Here is a 24,233-nt window from a genome sequence, read left to right as displayed (position 1 = left end):
ATTTCGAATTTTTATCCTTTCAGAAGTGCTGCCAGCTCCGATATCGCAGCCAGGAAAGCAACAAGAAAACTCTCCGTGGTACCAAACTGGTTTCCAGGGGAATGAAAGGGCAAACAGTCAGAGTAGAGTGAGAGACAAAGAAAGACACCCGAGCATGTGTTAAACTGTTTGGGGAAAGAATTAATAAGAAATTTGAACAAACAAAATTTGTTATAAGCCCGGGGGAGGGGGGGGGGATGGTGCTTGTTAAAGTTTCAGAAGGACCTCCTGGGAATGATATATCTTAAAGAAAAAGGTGGCAACCGATTAGGGAACATCGCTGGCAGACAGCAGCTGGTTTAAACTCCCGAGCAGAGAGCCAGCAGACTGACAGTTCTGTCACGCAGATGTTCTACATGGAGTTGTTAGCGCGAGTGCTCTATAGCTCATCTGGATAATTGACTTAGATTAATTAAGCTTTTAATTTCCGGAGTGCAAATCCCGCATTTGTTATTGTCCGTTTTGTGCTGTTTCTTGTACAACTGGGTGTTTGTTTTTGAGGAAAAACATTTTCTTTTCTGGCCCATTGCTGGAGAAAACCTCTGACCTGCTGCTGGTGTACCGCTGTCACTGGGGTTGGCATGACTGCTCAGGACCTTCCATCGTTCCTGCTCCTTGGCCTGATGCTAGGCGGCCTCTCATTGGCCCAGACTGACAAACTGCCAGATGCGGAATCCCTGGCAGCCAATCAGACGGCAGAGCCCTCAATGGCCCTGGACATCACCCCTTCGACACCTGGAGCGGAGCCGGAGGAGGACACGGTTCCGCCCTCTGGAATGAGATGCCGGGGCTATTATGATGTCATGGGTCAGTGGGACCCGCCCTTCAACTGCAGTGCCGGCATCTACATATACTGCTGCGGCACCTGCTTCTACCGCTTCTGCTGCCAGTTCAAGCCGCACCGGTTGGACCAGAAGTCCTGCTCCAATTATGACACGCCCATCTGGGCCAATACCGGCAGGCCGGCGGCGACCATACCCATATCGCAGGATGGGCACGACCGTGACAAGACCCACATGATCGTCTACATCATCTGCGGTGTGGTGGCGGTGATGGTGCTGGTGGGCATTTTCACCAGGCTGGGTCTGGAGAAGAGGAACAACCGGCAGAATGACATCACCAGCTCCAGGTGAGCGGGAATGGGGCCGGGACACCATCGGGGAGTCTGGGGGGAGGGGGGCACGAGGGCGTTATATTCACTGTAGTCATGAAGAGCTGAGGATCATGGGAGATCGCCCACGGTGGAGTGAGAGCCACTTAGGAGCTGAGAAGAAACAATTCATCCCGCGCGACAATTCTGAGCGGGAAAGATGTGCGAAAATGCAAAGATGTGTGAAATGCGGATTAAGGATTAGGTCGCCGAGGTTAGAGAGGCTGCAGAGCCGAAGGAGAAAGGCGTGCAGGACTCCGAGAGTCTAACTCTGATTTAAAAGGGCCTTTTAACCTCAGCGATGGTGGGAAGCGGTGAAATATGGCTGAACAGCATGAGAATCTTCAGCACATCACCGCCTTGCTATTTGGTCTGAAAAGATGCAAGATGTGAACACCTCTCTCCTTATGGTGCGGCGCGAAAAAGTCAGTCATTAATACTTGAGTGTTAATTACAAGACACTTCGCAGACTGTTGCCGCTTGTTTTCTTTCTGCTGTGTGATTGGAGGGCTACCAAAGCAAGTCAGCGCCTTGTCATCCAATCAGAACTAGCTTGAGGCTAATGACTAATGTTTAGAGAGTGTAGGTGTTCGGGCACATTAATATGATTTAGTATAAATACATGACATGAAATACACACTATTCTCCTAATGCATTCATTTATTCATGGATTTTCATCAATAATCTTTATTGCTTTCATGAATTCATTTTAGTGTTTCCTGAGTGGATTTTCAGATGTATATTCACTCCACATTGTTTCAGGCTAAAAACAATCTAATTAAAGTCTTAAGAAACGTGTTACTTGGATGTTAACTGACACATAAGCAAACCATTGAATCATTATTCTGAAAAGATATTTATATATATATTCATAACAATCTTACCAAATCGACTTAAAATTACTTTGCAAGGAAATAGATTGAGAAAAAATAGTTACAAAAGACATTGAGGCAAATCACCGTCCATAACCACTCAAGGACAAATTGCCTACTTCTGTTCCTTGTGTGGAAGGAGAAGCTGTGATCTCAAGCCCACCTGCAATCTGGGTATTTGGCAAAGACGGGTAAATGTCTGACATGAATTAAGTGCAGTCAAACTACAGTCACGTTTCTATCTTACAACCAGAACCAGGAGACAAAAGGCTCAGCTCTCCAGGGTTGTGATAGCAGCATCCGGAAACCTGTGGTGAATCTGATAACGAGGCAAGGCAAATTAGCTCAGGATTACTACGATCAGACTTAGGGGACTGACTGAGGGGTTTAAGCTGCATAAATTCCAAAGCCTGGCACTGCAAAAAAATGGCGTTTCTGTTCCGTTTCTCTTTCGAGACGAGGCGGCATAAAACTAGCAAAATTATCTGCCAGTGCAGTAAGAAAATTGCACTTGGAAATATTTCCTAAAATAAGACGATATGCCTAAGTGCAAGCAAATAACTCTTATTCATAAGATGTGTTGTTAGTTTATTAATGAAATTACAATTTTGTCTAAATATAAGAAAATTATATTTGCTTAGATTTTCATTTTTTGGGGTGTAAATGTTCGATCAGGACGGACTACGTGTCGTGGCTGGGGTGTATCTGGGAGGGAGCTGAGAGAATGAACTCCTGTCTGCTATTAGCAGGTCTAATGGTTAGATGGTTGTAAGGCCTCAAAACGCAGGAACTCGCTGATCCTGAGATCCTGAGACAGCGAGACGCTTCATCTGAAGCCTTTTGATGGCAGCTGTTGTCACGCTTCCGCCCGTGTTGCTCGCGACTCTTAAGCTCACCTTCTCCCAGCTTCACGGCGGCCACGCCCTCCCTGTCACACACGCCAGTCGCTCCTCTTCTACCTTCTCTTGCTCCTGTCTTTTCTCCTTATCTCCTACAATCTAGCTCCTCCCCTCCATGATTTAGCAAAATAAGTTTCTAGGGATGGTCCCGGGACGTAGCTTGCACTTCTGGACCCCTTGCCAAAATGTCACCATGCCCCCAACCACCAGGGTTCCCATCTTCAAGCTGAAAAAAATGCAGGTCCCCCCCAATTTGTAGAGGTGCGATGTGTAAATATATCCATTATTCGTTTTTTGCATTTTGGGCCCCCTGAATCCGCCAGGGTATCCATGCCCCTTCAGCACCCCCACCCATGGTACCTGTAAGCATCGTCTTCACCCTGGCTGCCTTCAGGATCTCTGCCTTTGGGGTGCAGCCCAGAAAACCTTCTCCTTCGCTTCCCTGTAATCAAACCAGAATCTGCTGATCCCCTGAAACGCCACAACATGTCCGCACAGCACGCGTTTGTGTGGACCGTAGCTTGCTTCACCTGTAAAAATACTACTGAACACACCAAACAGTCACAATAACCCAAAAAATATTCAGGTCAGTTATTCATGCGTCTCACCTTCATCTATGTATCAATCCATCTTTCACAGCTTTTATTCAGGACAGGAGGATGCAGTGAGCTCCAAGCCTATCGCAGGATGCACAGGGCACAAGGCAGGGGAGACCCGGGGCAGGATGACAATCCATCACAGGCGATTTGGATCAGTTTGCGTGACAAGGCTGCACCTTAGCTCTGTGTACACTAGTGCTACTTCACACTTCCCCGGATCGAAGGTTTCAATCTCACCTCTACTCTCTGAGTGTGGATTGTGAAAATTCTCCCACGGCAGTGCAGGATTCCTCATGATTCTTTGATTTCCTCCCACAGTCCGGAAATGCGTGGCTAGGCAAATTGGTGTCTCTAAATTGCTGATAGTGAGGTGTGCATGTGTGTGACTGTGTGGCCTTTGATGGACTGGTGCTCTGTTCCTTGCGCCAGGCATAATCGTCAGGACCCCATAGTCACCCAGGTCAGTGGAAAGCGGTTGGAAGATGGATGAAATTCGCTTGATCACGTTATTAGACAAATGAAGAAAATGGGAATACCAGGAAGAAAGCCATAGTAACACAGGGAGAGCATGCAGACTGCACACACACAAAGCAAGGACGGGATTCAAAGCAGCACTGCAATGAACACTGTCACATGCTTCAATATGCCCACACATGGGCAAAGCAATAAGAAATATCCTCTAACGGAAAAAGCATAAAATCTCCATATTTATGTTCACATAATATCGCACGCTGAGCAACACTTTTGCTAGATTTACGCTCCCCGCAACGCGTGGCTGGATTAAAACTTCACTCAAGATTAGCGGTGCCTGCGAGATTGGCGCCTGCTTTGGGATTACGTGCTGGATCACCAGGCCCGGCGCTCCGCCGAGACCCAGCGAATGAGGGCCGTGCCACTCGCTAATCAGACCATTAGCCAGAGTCACTACTTAGCTCCCTTACTGTAAGTCAAGTCGGCGATAAAAAGGTGACACGTTGACACTGTGCTGGGATCGACACCCCGGGTCTGAGGATGCTTCTGCTGGCACCTGTCAGGGCAGCGTAAGAGGAGGCCCTACGGGAGACTGAGCGTTCGCTGTCTGCAGCTCATTTTTTTATGCATCTCCCCACCCCCTGCTCATTAATATTAATCACAGCTTTGCATAATTAAAATAATAAAGACATACTGCAGCATGAATACTCTGCTTTGGGGGGGAATATGTTAAATAAATCATTCTTGATCTTAACTACTTGCATGCCCTGGAGCTGGGTCGGGGGGGGGGGGGGGGGGGGCGTTCAGATAAGCTGTAGGAGCTGTCCTGGCTTTCACCTTTCCTTCACACTTTCCGCAGGGTTGGTCGCCTGTGCGCTCGACTCATTTAGCTAGAGCCAAATGATTATCTCTTCACTGAGCTAATGAAAGGTTTCTGCTATGCTGATTCTGACAAAGATGTGAAATCTGGCTCAACATACATCACTTGAAGGTGGACTATATCCACCATGGCTGTATCTGATGCACCTAAATCTAATGCTAAGTCATGCCCTCTGTGGCTGCAGTTAATCCACATATAGCTAACACAAAATCACATCCACTGCGGCTGCAGTTAATCCACATGTAGCTAACACAAAATCACGTCCACTGGGGCTGCAGTTAATCCACATATAGCTAACACAAAATCACGTCCACTGGGGCTGCAGTTAATCCACATATAGCTAACACAAAATCACGTCCACTGGGGCTGCAGTTAATCCACATATAGCTAACACAAAATCACGTCCACTGGGGCTGCAGTTAATCCACATATAGCTAACACAAAATCACGTCCACTGGGGCTGCAGTTAATCCACATATAGCTAACACAAAATCACGTCCACTAGGGCTGCAGTTAATCCACATATAGCTAACACAAAATCACATCCACTGCGGCTGCAGTTAATCCACATATAGCTAACACAAAATCACGTCCACTGGGGCTGCAGTTAATCCACATATAGCTAACACAAAATCACGTCCACTGGGGCTGCAGTTAATCCACATATAGCTAACACAAAATCACGTCCACTGGGGCTGCAGTTAATCCACGTGTTGCTAATACCAAATCACGTCCATTATGGCTGCAGTTAATCCACGTGTTGCTAATACCAAATCACGTCCATTATGGCTGCAGTTAATCCATGTTTAGCTAATATGGTTTGTCAGGATATGGGTTGGGCTACAGGGATGGGCACGGCCTGTCAGGATGAAGGCTGTGTTGGGCCACAGGTGTGGGTGTGGCCTGTCTGGATGTAGGTTGGGTCACATGGTTGGGCGTGGCCTGTGAGGATGCAGGTTTGACTGGGCCACATGGGTGGGTGTGGCTTGTCAGGAAGTAGGCTGGGTTGGGCCACAGGGGTGGGCGTGGCCTGTCAGGATGTAGGCTGGGTTGAGTCACAGGGGTGGGTGTGGCCTGTCAGGATGTAGGCTGGGTTGAGTCACAGGGGTGGGTGTGGCCTGTCAGGATGTAGGCTGGGCTGGGTCACAGGGGTGGGCATGACCTGTCAGGATAAAGGCTGGGCCACAGGGGTGGGCGTGGCCTGTCAGTATGTAGGCTGGGCCACAGGAGTGGGCGTGGTCTGTCAGGATATAGGCTGGGTTGGGCCACAGGGGTGGCTGGGCTTCCCTGTTCTGCACCTGTGCCCCACTGCTCCTGGATTTCTTCTTGAATCTAGTCCTTCATTAAGCATTAAAATGATCCATGTGAAGGTAATGGAGCACAGATGCAATCTACACCCTCCTGCCTCACGGTTTTATGCTGCCCAGCCACACCCATCTCAGGACAGATAGGAGTGCACTTGAGAAGAACGTTGGTCATTCTAGAGCAGGTTGAGGTATGAGTTTTTCCATTTCAGGACATAGTGCTTAGCAACTACCCTCAAATACACCCCCCGCCCCAAATTTCATCACACGCATGGCTGACCCCTGGTGGTCATTCTATGACATTTTGTGCCCCCCCCCCTCCGGAAATCCTCATGGCACCCAAACAGACAGCACCTCCCCATCCTCCCACTGACTCCCGCCCCCCCTTCCCACTATGCACGGATCTAGGATTTGTCACTCAGGATTTTTTTTTTCCGGGGGGCTCCAGAAATAGCGGCCGCCGTCGCCGAATTTATTTTAAACTTGTGCAGGAGCCAAGGCGCCCTGTCCGTCAGAGTCAGACAAAGCAAAGTGGGCTGCGTGCGCGCTCTCCCACAGGGGGTGAGGACGAGAGTAGAGCCGCATATGGGCAACATCAAATAGACAGACAGCAGACATGCACAACAAATGGATTAGAACAAGATACTAAGAGATGGAGCGGAGATACGCATGGGGATGGTGAATGGATGCACCATAGAGGTGAATAATCTGTGGATATCAATAGCAAATGGATGGGCTACGGGTCACTCCTATCCTGTGCTAGATGAGCGGTTGGATGATGGATGTCGAATGGGTGATAGGTGATCACAAGAGGTGAAGGGATGGAGTATAGATACAAGAAGTGAATGAAGAACATCCATCCAATTTCTGTAACCACTTGTCCTATTCAGGGTCACAGGGGGTCCGGACCTTACCCTGGAGACTATGGGCACAAGGCAGGGAACAACCAAGGATGCGGCAGCAGCAACGCATCGCAGGGCACACTCACACACCAGTCACTCTCTCACACACACCTGCAGACAATTTAGCAACCACAATTAACCTCAGGATGTCTTTGGACTGTGGGGGGAAACTGGAGTATCTGGAGGTGACCTAACGACGACGCGGGGAGAAGATGAAAATTCCACACACATGTGACCCAGGCGGAGACTCGAACCCGGGTCCCAGAGGTGTGAGGCAACAGTGCTAACCACCGCACCACCGTGCTGCCCAGAAATGAAGAACAGAAATCACCAAGTACATAGATTAACAACAAGCCGTAATAAACAAATAACCGGAGGTTGAGATCCTCGTTAGTGATGCGCTGCAGAAACTTCCCAAACTCACGGCATCTAAAGAGAGTGAGTCGCTTTGGACAAACATCGCATGCTGTGACCCGAAGTGACCGAGCGCACAGATCTACCCGCGGTGCAGGTGGACAGATGGGCCGTCCCCCGCGTCCGGGGCGTCTCGGCTCCTGCGTCACCCAGGGCGGGGGCGAGCTTGCATCTCAGGTTCATTAGCTTATCACCCGCCGGCTGCTTTGCACCCTCCTGGCCTTCAGCACAAAAGATTCAGGCCGATGCTGCATCTGAGGGTGCGTAAGACAGTGCAGAAATACCTATTGTTCCGTCTTATTATTTTTTTTTTTATCTTATTTTTATCTTATCTATTTTTAAACAAAGCACTTCAAAATCTGAAAAGTTAAATAAAAATACTCCACACAGACGATAAAGTCTGCAAAACAGACAAAAAATTATTTCATATTTGTGGATCATCATGCAAGTTTGAAGACCGTGGCCCATGGTTTGTGATAGATGGATGGATGGATGAATGGATGGATGGACTGATTTTATGATTCCCCAAAAGGAAAAGCACACAAGCCCCTTGAATGTGTTGCTTCTGAGAGCCTGTAAATTGGGATGGATGAACAAGCTTTTATCCACTTATCATGAGAACCTGGGCGTCAGGCTGAAAGGTAAAGAAAGTCACTGTCAGGATAATCGTGAGCTTTCACTTCAAAGGAGAGATTAATTGTCCTCTGAGTTACATGCTGACTCGTTCACTTTGCTGCTGACTGATGTTAAAAGCCAGCTTGGTGCCATTGGGAAAAGCACTGAGTTATTTGCGACCCACTGACCCCAAATATAATTATTGGGACATTGTCCGGACCAGAGGGTCCCCCAGGTCAACAGATCACATGACCTACAAGGGAGAGGGGCTGGTCTCAATTAAGACTGTGATCAGCCAATGAAATACCTTTTAGGATGTAGAATGAGCACAATGAGGTTGGGATGCCCCTTATCACATGACCAGTTCTCCAAAGCTGTTGGCAGAGCAGGTGACAACATCACCTGAGAGCCAAGGAGAAGAAAAGCCTTGTTCCTTCATGTTCTTTTGCTGTAATTAATGCTGAACAGAGATGTGTGTCATATAAATTACCCAGCTGTAGGACCTCAGAAAATCATATTTATTGAAAACTAATGTTGTTAGACCTTATTATATTACAGTTAATATAATACTCATCAGAATGCCGTTTTTTCCATTCCAACAGTTATAAAAGACAATACAGGCTGTTTTCAGGGTTCAGACCAGACATCCAGAGGGTTTCGCGACAGATAAAATGGAGGATTTATTTTAACATGAACATGAACATCTTTAACATGTTAGACTCAACGGAATATTAATCAGAGAATCATTAATCCATCCATCCATCCATCCATCCATCCATGCAGTACAAGACTGCAGTAACCCTATCCAAGACAGTATAGGGTACGCCATATGGGATGCCAGTCCATCGCAGATCCCATACTCACAAATAAGACAATTTAGAGAAACCAATTCAGCTTTCTTTGGTTTTTGGAAGGAAGTACATCGAGGAAACCAATGCAAACACCTGAGAACATGGAGGCTCTATGCAAGCTGCAGTGGTACCTACTGAGGCACCACACTCTCTGTAAGGGAATGGATGCTTTTTTTTATCATTTCCGAGCAGGAAAAGGTCTGGATTAGTTTTGAAGAGCAACCAAAGAGCTGTGAGGGCGATAAGGAGGGTTGAGCCTCGGGGAGAAATGGCAGGTGACTGACAGGGGCTGTGTCACATGAGGTGTGACAGGCTGGGAGGCGCTGCATGAGAGCTGCATGGGCACTGACAGGAGGAGGCGCCCAGCCTGGGCCGAGTGGCACAGGGACCTGAAAGTCACTCAGGAACCAGGGGGGATTCTCTCTTCCCCCCCACATCACTGTTCATGCAGACACCCGCTTTCTAGGCTGGGTTTAAGCCCCCACAGCACATAGATAACAACTGGAGGTGGATCTGAGCATAGAAAGTGCCATTCTTAGTGGGGGGGGGGGGTTCTGGAGGTGCCTGGTGTATGATGGGAATAAAGCAGATGTACTGTACTTGTGAGGAAAAACAGACCAAGAAAAGCAGCAGGACAGAACTGTCAACCTGGCAAAGAAGAGTAAATATCAAATGTACAGCATGGAAAACAATTACGAATCCCGGGCAGGATGACGCGCCGAGCCAATGAGATCGCATGACACAGACTGGGGGATTATTAGCTTTTATTCTGCTCTGACAAGGAGAGAAATACCTCCTTCTTTTGGTTAGAATTCCCCTGCTTTCCAGGCTCATAGCCCACGCCTCCGGCAAACGGGGTCCGATAGGCCGATCTGTCGGGGGATGGCGACGGTGTGGTCAAAGAGGGTTAGAGGGATTGCTCACATTCAGGCCAGGATTAGTGCAGGGCGGGTGCTGTGGATCGGCCTTGGTTAACAGGGAAGCCTAGCTGTATAATTCCCATTTCATCACATAGCTGATATCATATTTGCATAATTTTTGCGGGGTCTTGTACTGGAATAACTCAGCTTCAGCAAGCCTACTAGAAATCTCTCCTGGGACTCAAACTCACATCAGGAGGTGACATTCCCACTTCTACTATCATTCTCCAGGAACTCCCTTCCATGTATTTGGAGGAGATAGACCCTCAGATGGGTGGAGTCACGGGTCAGTTGCCTCGCGGTGGATCCTGGTCACTTTCCATGACTCCGGAAGAGATGTGGCAACATTCCAGAAATTCCTGGGATGGTTTTCCAAGAGAAGTACTGAGAAGGACACACAAAACATAAACAATACAGGCTGATGCAGAGCGGGACGGGGGACAGGCTACGTAATATCCCATAATGCATCTGTTAATTAAAGCTTCTCACCCATGCACGCTGCTCTCGTGTTGCCTATGCTGCCGACTTTCCAGCCGTGCCATTTTCTGCTGATGCAGTTCTGCAGATTATGATAATTTACAACTGTATTTCATTCATTAGTAATTTTTTTTTTTCACCCTCGAGTCACATTTTCCGAGATTAGACTGAAAACAAATTGACACGTGAGCAGCGGGACACAGGCGAGCAGCGGAACACAGGCGAGCAGCGGAACACTCATAACATCCTGCCGGTACCCCTGCATATATCTGTGAGGGGACGTGTCGCCCAAGCAAAGCTTTCAGCCAGCGCTGTTTTCCCAGAATACCCTGGGTTTGCAGCATCTTTCCACTGCCTTGCAGCGTACGATGCAGGAGACCAGAATGGTCGGGGTGGCCATAATCAGTGCCTGTGGCCGAGGGCACCAGAAATGACCCAGCATCCTCTAAGGAAAACCATAACAGCACTCCACATTCCTGCATGTTTATTGTTTCTTATCTCTAATTAGGCGGTAAGTATGCATTTACAAGCAAAATTAGACATTGGAGAAATTCCCTACAAACCAACACATTGTAAACATGTAAAAATTTTGTGCTCCTGTGTGTCTTTATCCTGGTGTAAATCGGCGCCCTAGTGGGGGGGATTTACCCCTTTTACTGACCACGTACCGGCTGACGTGCAGAAATTTCATGCGCCAGTAAAAATAGTGGGTGGATCAGAGAGCCAGATTTAATAAGTTCAGCCGTTTCCATTTTACCAGATGCGAGGAGACCATGTGGCCCTGCGCTGGTGTTGGGGTTCCTAACCTCAGGACCAATGCTGGTCCGCAACCAGTATTCCATCTGGGGCTTTGCTGAGGGGTTGATTCACTTCCAAATATAAACTTTCAATTTTTCATGATCCCTCATGTTCACACGATCTGGTCATGTGATATGAGGCACCATAAAACCTTATACATGTAGTTGCTGCAACTGAACCACTGCCCCCCCCCCCCCCAGATGTTTTACTGGCCAGAGAAAGTTTAGTGTGACGTAACAGGACCATGGACATCAAAATGTTTGGTACCTGTACCCCAGATTGCCTACTTCATGCCGTGAAAAAACACACCATGGATGTTTTCTCCTGCTACCTACAGTACCACTCCATGGCCTTACCTCCATCCCCACTTCCCAGAATTCCCTGGGGTAGATTCCATTACTCAGAATATCTATGGAACCCTGGGCCTGTCATTGTGCCTGCAGTGCGCCCCAAGCCCCATGCAGCCCGTTTGTACGGCTTCCCTTTAGTTAAATATCTGCTGACTGTTCGGTTAGGAGCTCTACAGGGGTGTCAAACGGCATCGTTCCCTTCTCGCCGCGGAATCCTATGGGGGGGTGCGGCACATTCCCCAGTGTGTGAGGTTGCTCCTGACACACCTCTTCCTCCACCTCCAGCAGGACGCTGACTGAGCTGCTGAAGCAGCCCAGCGGGGAGGTGAGCATCATGGATGGGATGCCACACCTGGGCGCCAACGGCATGCCCGGCCGCATGCGGCGCAGCAGGAGCGGTGAGTTCCAGCCAAGCGTCCCCAAGCCAATACAGACTCCAGTTCCCAGCATGCACTTCTCGCATTGCTCTTACTGCCATATTCCACTACACTTCACTTACTCCGGGGGGCGCTGTATGGCTCAGGGGCTTAGGACATTGTGTCTGTAATTGGATGGCCGCTGATTCAAATTCAAGGTCAGTAGAGTGATGTCACTTTCGGGCCCCTGAGTGAGGGCCCCTAACTCTGCTTTCTGAAAATCTACATTGCATCATTACGTAATGTTACGTTACGTCACTTTGGATAAAAGCATCTGCTAAATAAATTAAATGTAAATATACAGACCAGTACCAATTATTAGTACTTATTGTGTCAGTAGTACTTAATATAATAATCCAGAGCATTCAGCAGTAATTCAGTAGTGGTGCATTCTGGGAATGCAAGATTATGTGTGACTTTATATGTGAAGCCTGGTGTTACACTCCCAGTTCATCTCATTCAGACTACTTTTTCATGAGTGAGAGAATAAAACTTCCGATTCCCTGTGAGATGTGCCCCCCCCTTCGTGGCCCCTCTGCCGCAGTCCCGTTGCACGTGCTGCTCAATGCACACGGGCAATTTCAGCTTAATTACGATGCAGCCATTGGGGTTCCAGTTGGAGACCCGCCCATCGATTAGCTGCATGCCATTTGTGTGCAGATGGCTCTCTCAGCCCCTCTCTCTCTCAGCATCTCTCTCAGTCTCTCCCTTTCTCTATCTCTCTCTCAGCCACTTAACTCTCTCTGTTTTTCTCTTCTCGTTCTTGACCCTTCTTCCTCTCATCCAAATCTAACCTACTCCATTTTGCCCCCCACCCCACCTGACCCTCAGCCCGATTATCTCCTTCCCTCTGAACTTGGCTGGCCTCCCATCAGGGCCTCTTATGATCTGCGAGTAAGTCCGGGTGATTTTATGAACCCTCAGGGGCCCCTTTTGTTCCCTCATATGCCCCCCCCCTCGCCTGCAGAATCAGACCGTTTACAACCCAGCCGAGAACCTCTATTCGCTTACAGGGCACAGACGTGATTCATGGCAGAGCTATATTGCTATCGATCGGGATGTCGTGCTGTGTTGCGGGTATTTAAATTTATCACTGTTTATCAGGGTTTATCGCCTTAACCACCTTTAAATCATAAATGAGCACCGGCCGTCCAAAATGATTTCCCAATCGGCCTTGTCATTGACCGCACCACACCCCATGACTGCCACGGTCTCATGTTGTTGACGACAGCTGAGATTTAAGATCTCCCTGCCTCAGTCTCGAAACAGGAGGGCAACGGCTTTTGGGAGTTTTATTTACACAAAAATGTGTAAGGGCAGATGGGAAAATGATTGGTTCAGAGAGGTAACCAATCAGATTGTAGAGGTGGTGGGTCCACTCAACTAGAGCAGGCAGGACCAAGACATCTGATTGGTTGGTTCAGCCTCCTCTAGTTGCATGGACTTACCTTCTGCACAATCTGATTGGTTATCTCTCTAAACCAGTTATTTTTCCTTCTGCTCTCGAAACATTTTTGTGTAAGTGAAACAAAGAGGCAAAAAAGCCACAGGAAGGACACAGTCATATTCAGTACAAGAACCTCGCTGTTACGTTCCTGTTGGCATTGCTGTTGCTGCTCCGCAGGCTAAGCCTTCCTCGTGTGAAGAGCGTTACGACAGGCAGACAGACAAGACTGACCGCGCCTGCATTTACAGAGCGACAGCTCTTTGAAACAGTGGGATACCGCTGGTGATGATTCGAATCCAGATTGCACACCCCTCCGTAGAAACGGCCGAATCCTCTGGTTGAGAAAGTGAAATCACATAAACAAAAAAGTGATCTAGAATCACACCCTCTGCTCCAGCCGCTTACACTGAAAAGGTTCACCTGGCGAGGAGGCTTGGTTCGGGGAAGGGTTGTGGTCTCTCCCAGCCCATCCTCACCACCTTCTATGCGGACACCACAGTCCTGAGCAGCTGCCTTAGAGCACAAGTTCCCACAGTGGATATTAAAAGCCGCAAAAAAACAACATCGGGGTCTCTCTCGCTTCCATCCGGGACTCCAGCCACCAACACTGCATCCTCCCGTACACTGGAGGAACCCTGCATCTCCTGGACTCTCCCCTTCCATCTGGCAAAAGTTACCGCGGTACCTGGACCAGCGCCACCTGAATCTACAGCAGCTTCCTCCGCAGGCCACCAGGGCCATCCTCAACACCTGCTGCCCCCCCCCCCCCCCCCGCAGCTCCCCCTAACTTAATAAATTTGCATTTGCATTGTGCAATTCACTGCACCCCATGTTTATCTGGTTATTTCATACTCCGCTACCTGTGACGGCTTCTGCTTGCATCTCATTTATTTATATTTATATTGTGTGTATTTAATAATTCCTCGGTCAGGTGACTTATTATTGCATTATGCATGGTTTTGTACAGCCTGCCTCATGTACAGTCTACCTCGTGTGTAGTCTGCCTCATGTACAGTCTGCCTCGTGAATAGTCAGTCACGTGTAGTCTGCCTCGTGTGCAGTCTAGTTCGTGTACAGTCTGCTTCGTGTACAGTCAGCCTCATGTAGTCTGCCTCATGTACGGTCTTCTTCGTGTACAGTCTGCTTTGTGTACAGTCTGCTATGTGTACAGTCTGCTTCGTGTACAGTCTGCCGTATGCACAGCCTGCCTCTTGTACAGTCTGTCTAGCATGGAATCTGATTTCATTCACTGTGTAGTGTATTTGTATATGGACTGCATGTCAATAAAGTTCATTCAACCTCACTTAACATATGCATTTACTTCAAATTCATTCCACTTTAGAATTACATTCCCTTTATTTCACATTCACTCCACATTCAGTCCACTTCACATTCACTTCACTTTACATTCACATTCACTACACATTCACCTCACTTTACATTCATTAGGTGTGTGCTTGCGTGTGTTTCTCTCTGTGCGACTAAGGAGACACTTAAAAGCAGAGGTATACATGCAGGACCTCTCTGCCAGCAGAGGAGCTATCAGGGGTCTGTGTTCATTTTGAATGTCATGTTATTCCAATATGGGTCGCGACAGGGTGCGTTCAGCACTGCGGACAGCTCAGCCTGTGCCTGGTGGGAGGGGTTTTGTGGCTGCAGGAAGAGGAGCACCCCCCCTGAAACATGGCAGTGTGCGGAATAACAGAATGCAGTTAAAAAGGAGTAAAAATGAGGCATTCTAAGATAATGAGTGTGCTAGGATTAGATGTTTTGTTTAGCTTGCATATTTAATATTTATATTTATAACATGCATAGCACATTAGAGCCATGCACGTTATGCATCATGATGTCTTTTGAAGCTCTCATCTTTAATGCACTATAGATAACTTCACAATGCAGTACAAAGCATCTTTAATGCTTATACTGACCGTTATAATGCATTATAAAGGTATCTATAGTGCATTATAGATGAGAGCTTCATAAAGCATTCATAACGCATAATAAACATTTCTATAATGTGTTTTGTCTTTTGAAAAATATTTTTAGCCATGTTTATAATGCATTATTATTTGTGAAGAATGTGTTTATAAATTGCAAAAACATGGCCTTAAGGGTTACCCAGATTCCTAACTGATGTTGAATGTTTCTGTCTTTTTGAACATTTTCCCTTCTTAAACACTTACGCTAGACTTGTCTGCCCGGGTCATTTGACTCTAATGTGTAAGTGAAATGGAACGACTAGTTGCCTTTTTTCACTTTAAATCCACAAACTAGAAGGGCAGCCCTGCATATCCACAGAGGAGCCCAGCTCTGGAGTGAATCCCCATCCGCCATGCCGAGCCTGCGGGCTGAACGGCAGCAAGGTGCTCGTCCTTCATAGGGAGTTAAAGGCTGAAGCTTTGTGGATCTGTGGCTCTGCACGTGAGGGCGGGACAGAACCAGCACAGGGTTTACCAGTTTCCAAGTACCACTGCTACCCCCCCCCCCCACCTTCAATTCAGACAGCTGGAAAATCCTGACACCCGCCCCCCCACACTTGTCTCGCTCCGTGCTCTGCGGAATTAGCGCGCGGGAAAGTGCCACTCCTTGGTGAGGACATTAGCATGCGTGCCGGCGCAGCATAATCGCACCGTCGTTCGGGGGATTTGCGTGGATTTCCACAGAGAGTGCCGGGAGGGGTGTCGCCACTGTTTAAAGGATTCTGTTTCTGGGGGATGGTGACAAGCTCTTAAAGCCAGGTGCCCCTTTCGTGCCTGTAGAGATTACAGCCTGTTGGGGCCTGTCGGGCAGGATTAAAAAAGCGCCTTCAGAATCATTTCACGTCGGCTGCGCGGCCTTTATGTAGCCTGGACTGAAGAATCGTACATGTAAAAACACATTGAATTAGACAGGCTGACCCCCACGTCGTTCTGTAGCCGGGATCGGACTTTTTACACACAGAGAGTGACAGGGAGATATTTTGCTAACTCGGTATGGGAGTGTCCCCAGCAGACGCTGGCAGCATGATTCAGTCTTCAAATCAGAGTGAGGGGAGGAGGAAGGGACTCACACACACACACACACACACACACACACACACACACACACACACACACACACACACACACCCGTGGCTCGCCTTGCTATACTACTTTTCGTCCTTTAGCGTCCTGTAAATGTCACGAAGCTAAGAAGGTTGCTGTCTTTGTGAGCGTGCGAGTCACGTGACTCTGGCCCATGGTGTCCACCTCTTCATCTCTCTATCTCCCGCCTCTCTTTCTCTCCACTCATCCCTTTGTTCCTTTGCCTTTCCCTTATTTGTTTTCCCCTTCTTTGAATGTTCTTCTTTTTCCCAAGCTCATTTCCTCCAAATTTGGCTTCAGGCCTCAGTATCCCTCCCTATGTCAGCACTCGCTTTCAAGTTAAAGTTAGCAGGGACATGTTGCCCCCCCCCTCCCCAGACGTCCCCTACATGTGACCCAGACTGGCCTGCCACTTGGCAGGGAGAGGCCAGCCTGCGCTGTGCTGATCCAGCTCAGAGGCTGCGTTTGGATGCCATGGCTGTGAGACTCAGAGGGGCCTCATGAACTGTAAGACTGGCCCATCATATTTCCATCATAAGTCCTTTTGTCCGTTTGCTGATGGTGCAATAACACCGAAATGACAAAGATGGGGTCCGAGCTCAGGCAGCCTGCATTCTGTTTATTAAATTAAAGATGCACCAAGCTGCCCAGTAATCCCGCCCCCATGCTGCCCAGTAATCCCGCCCCCATGCTGCCCAGTAATCCCGCCCTCACGCTGCCCGGGAATCAGTTACGATGCACGGTGAGATCCCACCATGCCATGCTCCTCCTGTGCAGCCTGCCGCTCGCGCGTTCCTGACGTCTCAGCACTTCGCCTGGAGGACCTCCGGCCTGCTCTCATTATCCGCCCAGATCCTCGAGGGAGGGGCGAGTCGGGAGATGGGAACGACTCACTGAATCAAGTCACGGCCTCCCAAACAGTTAAAAACAGGACTGGATGATAGGAAAGACCGGCTATGGAAGAGGGAAGTAAAATGAGCGACAGGGTGCAACTGGATAGGTGGGTGACACAATCTGGTAAAGCAGTTAAGGAACTTGGGTCTGATCCCAGATCAGCAAGTTCCTGCTAATATCTGAACAAGGTATAGTCACCCAGAACAGCTTCAGCAGAATGAGTGACCGCGGAAACCTGAAACACGTATATTGAACTTCGATTAAAATGTCTGCAAAGATGTGAATAGATAAGAACTGACTCCAAATCCTCCCACTTCCTTCTTAACTGACTCAATATGACTCTGAGTGGATCTTACAGCTTTACACTTGACCCATTTGGATAAAACAGATGCTTTGGTAGGCCGTCATACTGATGCAATGGATAACAGTGCTGTTCTGGATTGTGGGTTTGAATCTCACTGTACTCTGAGTGAGTGTGAGTTCACATGTTCTCCCCGTGGTTCGTATTCCCCATTAGCAATGCAAAGACACTCAAATCTGCATCTCTAAATGGCCTGAAGTGTATGACAGTGTGTGCCCTCCAGTGCACAAGCATCTCAGCCAGGGTGTTCCCTGCCTTGTGTCCCATGCTACATGGGACAGGCTCCAAGCCCCATGCTGTATGGGACAGGCTCCAAGCCCCATGCTACATGGGACAGGCTCCAAGCCCCATGCTGTATGGGACAGGCTCCAAGCCCAGTGCCGCATGGGATGGTTCCAAGCCCTCCCCATGATCCTGTACTGCATAAGTGGTTGTGAGATGGATGGATATTACACTGTATTCGGCTAGATAATTACCAGCATAATTAATAATAAATGCTCTCTCAAGATGTGAACTTAGAACCTGCCGGTTGTAAATTGAGCCAGTCTGTCCTTTACTTCAGACAAATGGAGATGGATCACTGGAGATGGATGGGGTAAAACTGAACCCTATGTGCTGCGACCTGCTGCCATTATGCGATTTGAGGGAAGCCATGTGTGTGTGTGTATGTGTGTGTGTGCACTGCAATTTTTCTTTTCCTTCCAGACTATGTGCAGCCACATGTACGTAAACTGTGGCCTGATTTCCTCCAGCACCCTCACCAGCTCCACAAAGAGATAGATAGAGAGAGAGAGAGAGAGAGAGAGAGAGAGAAAGTAGAGGCAGATGAGAGTGACCCCCGTCACCCAATAAGCAATATGGCTTCAAGCACTCTGCTCAGCCTGTTCTCTGTTGAGCACAAATCTAACTAATCATCTAGACAATTAGTTAATTATCTTACTGCTAAAGATATGGGGGTGTGTGAAGCTTCGGGAGTAAAAAATCCCACACTTCCCTTTGCCTCACCGAGGAACGCGGACATTCTGTGTGCCTGTGCTTCTCTGTGCATCTTATTCCATGTGTCTGTACATCTCTGTGCCTCTCACTCCACCTGCCAGTGCATCTCTGTGCCTCTCACTCCACCTGCCAGTGCATCTCTGTGCCTCTCACTCCACCTGCCAGTGCATCTCTGTGCCTCTCACTCCACCTGCCAATGCATCTCTGTGCCTCTCACTCCACCTGCCAGTGCATCTCTGTGCCTCTCACTCCACCTGCCAGTGCATCTCTGTGCCTCTCACTCTACCTGCCAGTACATCTCTGTGCCTCTCACTCTACCTGCCAGTACATCTCTGTGCCTCTCACTCTACCTGCCAGTGCATCTCTGTGCCTCTCACTCCACCTGTCTGTGTTTCTGTGCCTTTCACTCCTCGTTGCTGGTACTTTTCTGTGCCTCTCAACCCCGCATGTCTGTCCTTCTCTGTACCTCTCATTCCGCATGCTCGTGTGTCTCCGTGCTTCTCACTCCGCATGCCTGTTTGTCTCTGTGCCTCTCACTCCGCATGCTCGTGTGTCTCTGTGCTTCTCACTCCACATGCCAGTTTGTCTCTGTGCCTCACCATCTGCATGCCTGTGTGTCTCTGTGCCTCTCACTCCGCATGCCTGTGCATCTCTGTGCCTCTCACTCCATCTGCCTGTTCACCTGCCTTTTACTAAGCCAGACCCTTAGCCTGACCTGGACCCCTCGCTGTGAAAATATGCAGGGATTCACATTCAGTCCCCAAAAACTGTCCTAACCTTAACCTTTACTGAAATCATTCATTTCCTGTTCTCTTTGACCACAGCTACATGCATTTATAAAAGCATGAGAATTTATTTTCTTCGCCGTCAATAATGTTAGTGTGAAGGAAGGTTGGGAACCCAGTCAACCTTGGACCCCCAGGAGGTTTTTGTCACTGTGATGTGGAGTTTCTGATTCTCTCCTCAGACGTCTTCTGGCACTTTCTTTCTTCCTTTCACCTGTATCATCAACCATTCATTGTCTGTGTAATAATAATATATTGCTATGCACTCTTGTTAAGTGCCTTGGGACAACCATGTCATGTAAGGCGCAATACAAAAGTATATTGAACCGAACTGTATTTATAGGTGGGCATGTAGCCCCGTTTCTGAGACCTGCATTGAATCTCCACATTTCTGCTCCCCCCCCCAGAACAGTACCACCTGAACGAGATCCCCTGCTCCCCGTACGGCCCGGCAACGCCCCTCTCCCACCCCCATGCCAGCCTCCACGCACCAGCTGTTAATCTCGCCAGGTACACGTCGCTCAAGACCATCGGTGAGTTGCCCCCTGATCCCAGCTGCTCCCAGTTGCCCCCGCAGCGTCGGCCATCTCAGACTCGCTAATCCTTCCTAGAGACCCTGAGAAAATCGCATCCTGGAGCCCATTCCCATCTCACCCGGCAAGGACTCAGAGCCCCTAACATGATGTGTCTAGAAGATCCTAAGTTAACTACACACACCTACACCTAATAGATCACAACTCCTGTCTTGTATAGAGTTATTGCCCAAACAGGGCAATCTCTGCCAACCCAGTTCATTGTTGATACCCTTAATTCCCCTGCATGGGTGACAGAACTCTTTCTTCCTGTGACCTCAATTTTGCAATCAAATCATTTGCATGTTGGCCCAGACCAGTACAGACCACACCCATACTGATTATCCCCAGTATATAACCATACTTCTGGCCCTCAGACGCAGATTACCCCCTCTCTCTCCCTTTGGGAGGGCAATAAAGATCTCTGCAGGTTGTAGGCTCTCGACGTGTGGACAAAGTCACAGAAAGGACAGGGCAAGCTTGAAAAGTAGGGGGGGGGCACGATGGCTAACAAGGGGGCAGATGGAGACTCCGGCGCAGGCGCTGCCAGATGCAGCAGCGGGGTCCTGGACCAGGCCGGGCCTAATTTTGTCTTAATTAGACCCTAATGATCCACAGGCATGGGCTGTGTAGAGGGGTGGAGGGACCTGGAGGTGGATAGTGACATTTCTGGCCCAAAGGAACCGTCAGGAGTTTAATCAGCTGCCATTGGCCCACCTGCCCGAGTGCTAATACTTCCTGTCTCTCCCCACGAACACGCATCTCATCTGTACCTGGCCGATTCCAGAGAAAGAACTGGGAAAATATGTTTTGTGCCCTTAAAAAAAACATTATTCTCTGAAGGGTAAAACCTTATAAAGCTGTGCTGCCCAACCCGAGACAGTCCTCACCAGGAACAGGGAGGGAGCAAAAACGAAGGCCGTCTGTGGTCTGTGGGGCCGAGAACCGGGTTGGGAAACACTGGATTCCCAAACGTTTCACATCAGTCAAGACTGCTATGCCAGTTCGGACTGCTTCTTTGACACCAGACATGTTCTGCCCCAGTATTTAACAACCTAATGGATAAAGAAACCCCCCCCCCCCACTGTCAGATGTCACAATGAACCAGACATACTAGACTGAGGAACACAATGACCTCTGATGAATGGAATGAACAGGATAACATGAGGTTACGATGACCAGGAAGTGTTGGTGGTATCGACCTCACGGCCCCTCCTTCTCTCACCCCTCCCCTGTCTCTTATCCCATTCCCTCTTGTAGCAGATACCTCCAGCAGAGGATATTATAAAAGTTACCCCTTGATGGACTTCTCCCAGTACCGGGCTCCACCCTCCCCATTCCAACCACTCCCACTCCAACCCAAGGACAAGTCCTACCTGTGTGTGACGGACTTCAATTCCCCGATGAGCTTCTCCATGCCCCGGGGCGTGTCCACGCGGACCAAACTGACCAAGACCACCACGCACCCTCTGCTCTCCAACTTGGACCTGGCTGCCTGGGATCATGGCAAGGTGCACATTCATCGGCAGTATTCCCACCCCCCGCAGGCTGTTGGTCGACGCCTGGCCCACTCCGGGGGCCGTGAGCTCAGCGTGGAGACTCTGCCGGAGATGTTCTCCCGCTCAACGGTCTACAGACACGTGCCCCTGTCACCTCAGCCCATGCATCACCACGGACAAAGGGCGTTCCTCAGCAACAGCAGGACAGAGGTCACCGTCTGAGCCAAGCTGGGTACGCGCTCGATTTGTGGCAAAGTCTACGTGTTTGCATACACGTCTTCTCCATGATGCGGAGGAGGAACCCAGTAACATAATATTCTTTGCCATTAATAATCTCCAACGAACATGACCAGTCTTCCTTCCCTTTCGCCATCGGCACCCGCCGCCACGTCTCGGACCTGGCCGACGGTCCTCTGTCCTCCTCTCCGGCAGCATGCCCCAGGCACCAGTCACTTCACAGCTGACCCATGGTGCTTGTGTGGGAGCAGGACCTCGTACTGCGTCACAGCCCAGGGTCAGTGGACGAGCTGCATAATGAGATGAGAACAAAGACATTCACGGAAGAAGAGGGGAAAAGACCAGGAGAGGCATCTGTGCTAAACCACCCGGACACCTGATGGGGAGGGGGGGTGGTGGGCACTGCCACAGAGGTTAAAAAAGGGAAGACATTCGTGTGTGTCCCTTACAGCAGCAGCATGAGACCCAGGTGATTCCAGTGCCTAAACTGTTTCTCATTGCAGGAAGGACTGGACCGGCTAGGGATTTTTATGGTATAAAATAAACTCTAGATGTTATCTAAGCACGCGATTATGCACCAACTGTGAAAGTTGGGCCTCCCCTTTTTCTTTTAAAGACACTTGTGTTGAGACTAGAAACGTATTACCTTGTTATGTTTCAGAGATATAGGACAATGTCACAGTATGATGTTTGAACAATTAAGCATCATATCTTGTAAAACCGACATCCGTTAACACATTTGTTATTAATAAAGATGAACACATAACTTTGAAATGGATAGATAAACAGAATTACTAAAGTACAAGCAGCCTTGGAGTTCAGCAGACGCCGTTGCCCCTTCAGCCAAATCATTCTGTTCGTTGGCGCCCTCTGTCTGCCTAATATCATAATTAACTAAAGAGGCATGCTTAAATTTGAAAACCTTTGATTCAAAACACAGTATTTATTTGATTGATTCATTTCAATACATGGATACGAAGTAAACGGCATTGTTTATCTGTCTTTAACTTTATTTTGAAAAGGGGATTTATACAATTATATATACTGCTGTTTTAATGAATTGGTTAAATTAATGAACTGGACGAATGAGGAAATACAGCTTGCAACATAATACGAAAAAACTCGGTTTACGTGCTGTTTAAATGACAGTACCAGTACAAACCATATGCATATCGAATGACTGAGCTGGGAGAGACTGGTACCGTGCGCAGAGTGGGATGGAAGTTAGCGGGAAAACAAGAAATATCCCGTCAAAAGGCACCCATCAGTATCAGCTTAAAGTCTGAAAGAGAATAGAAGGAGTGGAACAAAGACAGCGGAACTGGCAGAGCTGATTAACATGAAGCAATACCTGCTTTTTGTGATAAAAATTTCATTTTAAACGCCTTGTGTTGTGGACAGATCCACGAAGTGCTTCCAGACTTTTCCAGTGTGAAATGGTGCATTTTCCTCCTATTTAAAGATACCTTATATATATATATATATATATTGTCATATGTTCCGAATATATGTACAAATACATTGTAAGTATCGGTGCGCGAGTAACACAGGAGTTGTAGATGACGACCCGTGATACTCTTTGTCGTGAAAATTAACCTTAAGTTAAATGCTTTTGGTATTACTATGTGATTCATATAATCGACACGTGTTTGACTTTGTCTGCTAAAATGGTGTTTAATATTAGTTTAAGGGCTTTAAAATGTATTTAATAAAAATAATAATTTTGGATTTTAAACAAAGCAATCAGTCCCTCTACGTGCTGTGGTCCGACCATTTAATGTCTTTTATATTTTTTATCATTGGTATGCTAATATGTCTTAGTCTAATGGGGAACAAAGTGTTTCTTCAAAAGCCCAACCTCAAACGTGACATTGAATGTCATTTACCCGCTGATAGCTGGTATGTTTCTACTGACTTACAGAGAAACAAACCTAACAATTTCAGAAAAGCGGCTTTAGTGAGTAATCCGGAATTAGAAGCTCAGACCTTGGCAAATTCTGTCCAGAAACCGGGGTCAGCGTGAGCGTCAGCTGCCGCTGCGAACCAAACCCATTCCGGAGCAGGTTTAGCGGGATCAGACTTTACAGCGGCGGGGGCTGATGAGACTCCGATTACGTTTCCCGCCGGCGAGTATCTTCGCGAACAATATCGTTAATCATTCCAGCCCACGATTTATTCAAGAATTTACCTCTGGGATCGATAAAGTTGATCACATTGTATCTTCTTTAAACACCCGTTTTGAGCCTCTCATCCCAAACATCACGCACCGTGGATGTACACTCACATACTAATGTATTGCCCGCCTGTTGTTTTCCTACCAGAAGCTTTTAATATAATATAGGATACGCAGAACACATTAGCAAAGCCACGGCATGTCGGGCTGTGCGCAAAGAATTCTTTGGTTTTGAAAGGCTATTGTATAT

At 48.2% G+C, this 24,233-nt stretch overlaps 1 protein-coding gene across 4 annotated transcripts; it reads left to right on the top strand.

Annotated features, from left to right (window-relative positions):
- Positions 1-258: 258 nt before the first annotated feature.
- On the top strand, positions 259-23,494 carry shisa8b (shisa family member 8b). Of its 4 annotated transcripts, none has more exons than XM_049012785.1 (4): positions 259-1,168; positions 11,830-11,939; positions 19,910-20,035; positions 21,338-23,494. In XM_049012785.1, the coding sequence occupies exons 1-4, from the start codon at positions 621-623 to the stop codon at positions 21,793-21,795; spliced, it is 1,242 nt and encodes a 413-aa protein (XP_048868742.1). In that variant the 5' UTR covers positions 259-620; the 3' UTR covers positions 21,796-23,494. The 4 variants fall into 4 exon arrangements, with proteins under 4 accessions (XP_048868742.1, XP_048868739.1, XP_048868741.1 ...); XM_049012782.1 differs by having other exon boundaries at positions 21,335-23,494; XM_049012784.1 differs by having other exon boundaries at positions 11,827-11,939.
- Positions 23,495-24,233: the final 739 nt, after the last annotated feature.

Source organism: Brienomyrus brachyistius, chromosome 5 (genome assembly GCF_023856365.1).
Source record: "Brienomyrus brachyistius isolate T26 chromosome 5, BBRACH_0.4, whole genome shotgun sequence".
NCBI classification, from domain to species: domain Eukaryota; kingdom Metazoa; phylum Chordata; class Actinopteri; order Osteoglossiformes; family Mormyridae; genus Brienomyrus; species Brienomyrus brachyistius.
Note: the sequence above shows the minus strand (reverse complement) of the source record. Positions and strands in the feature narration are given on the sequence as shown.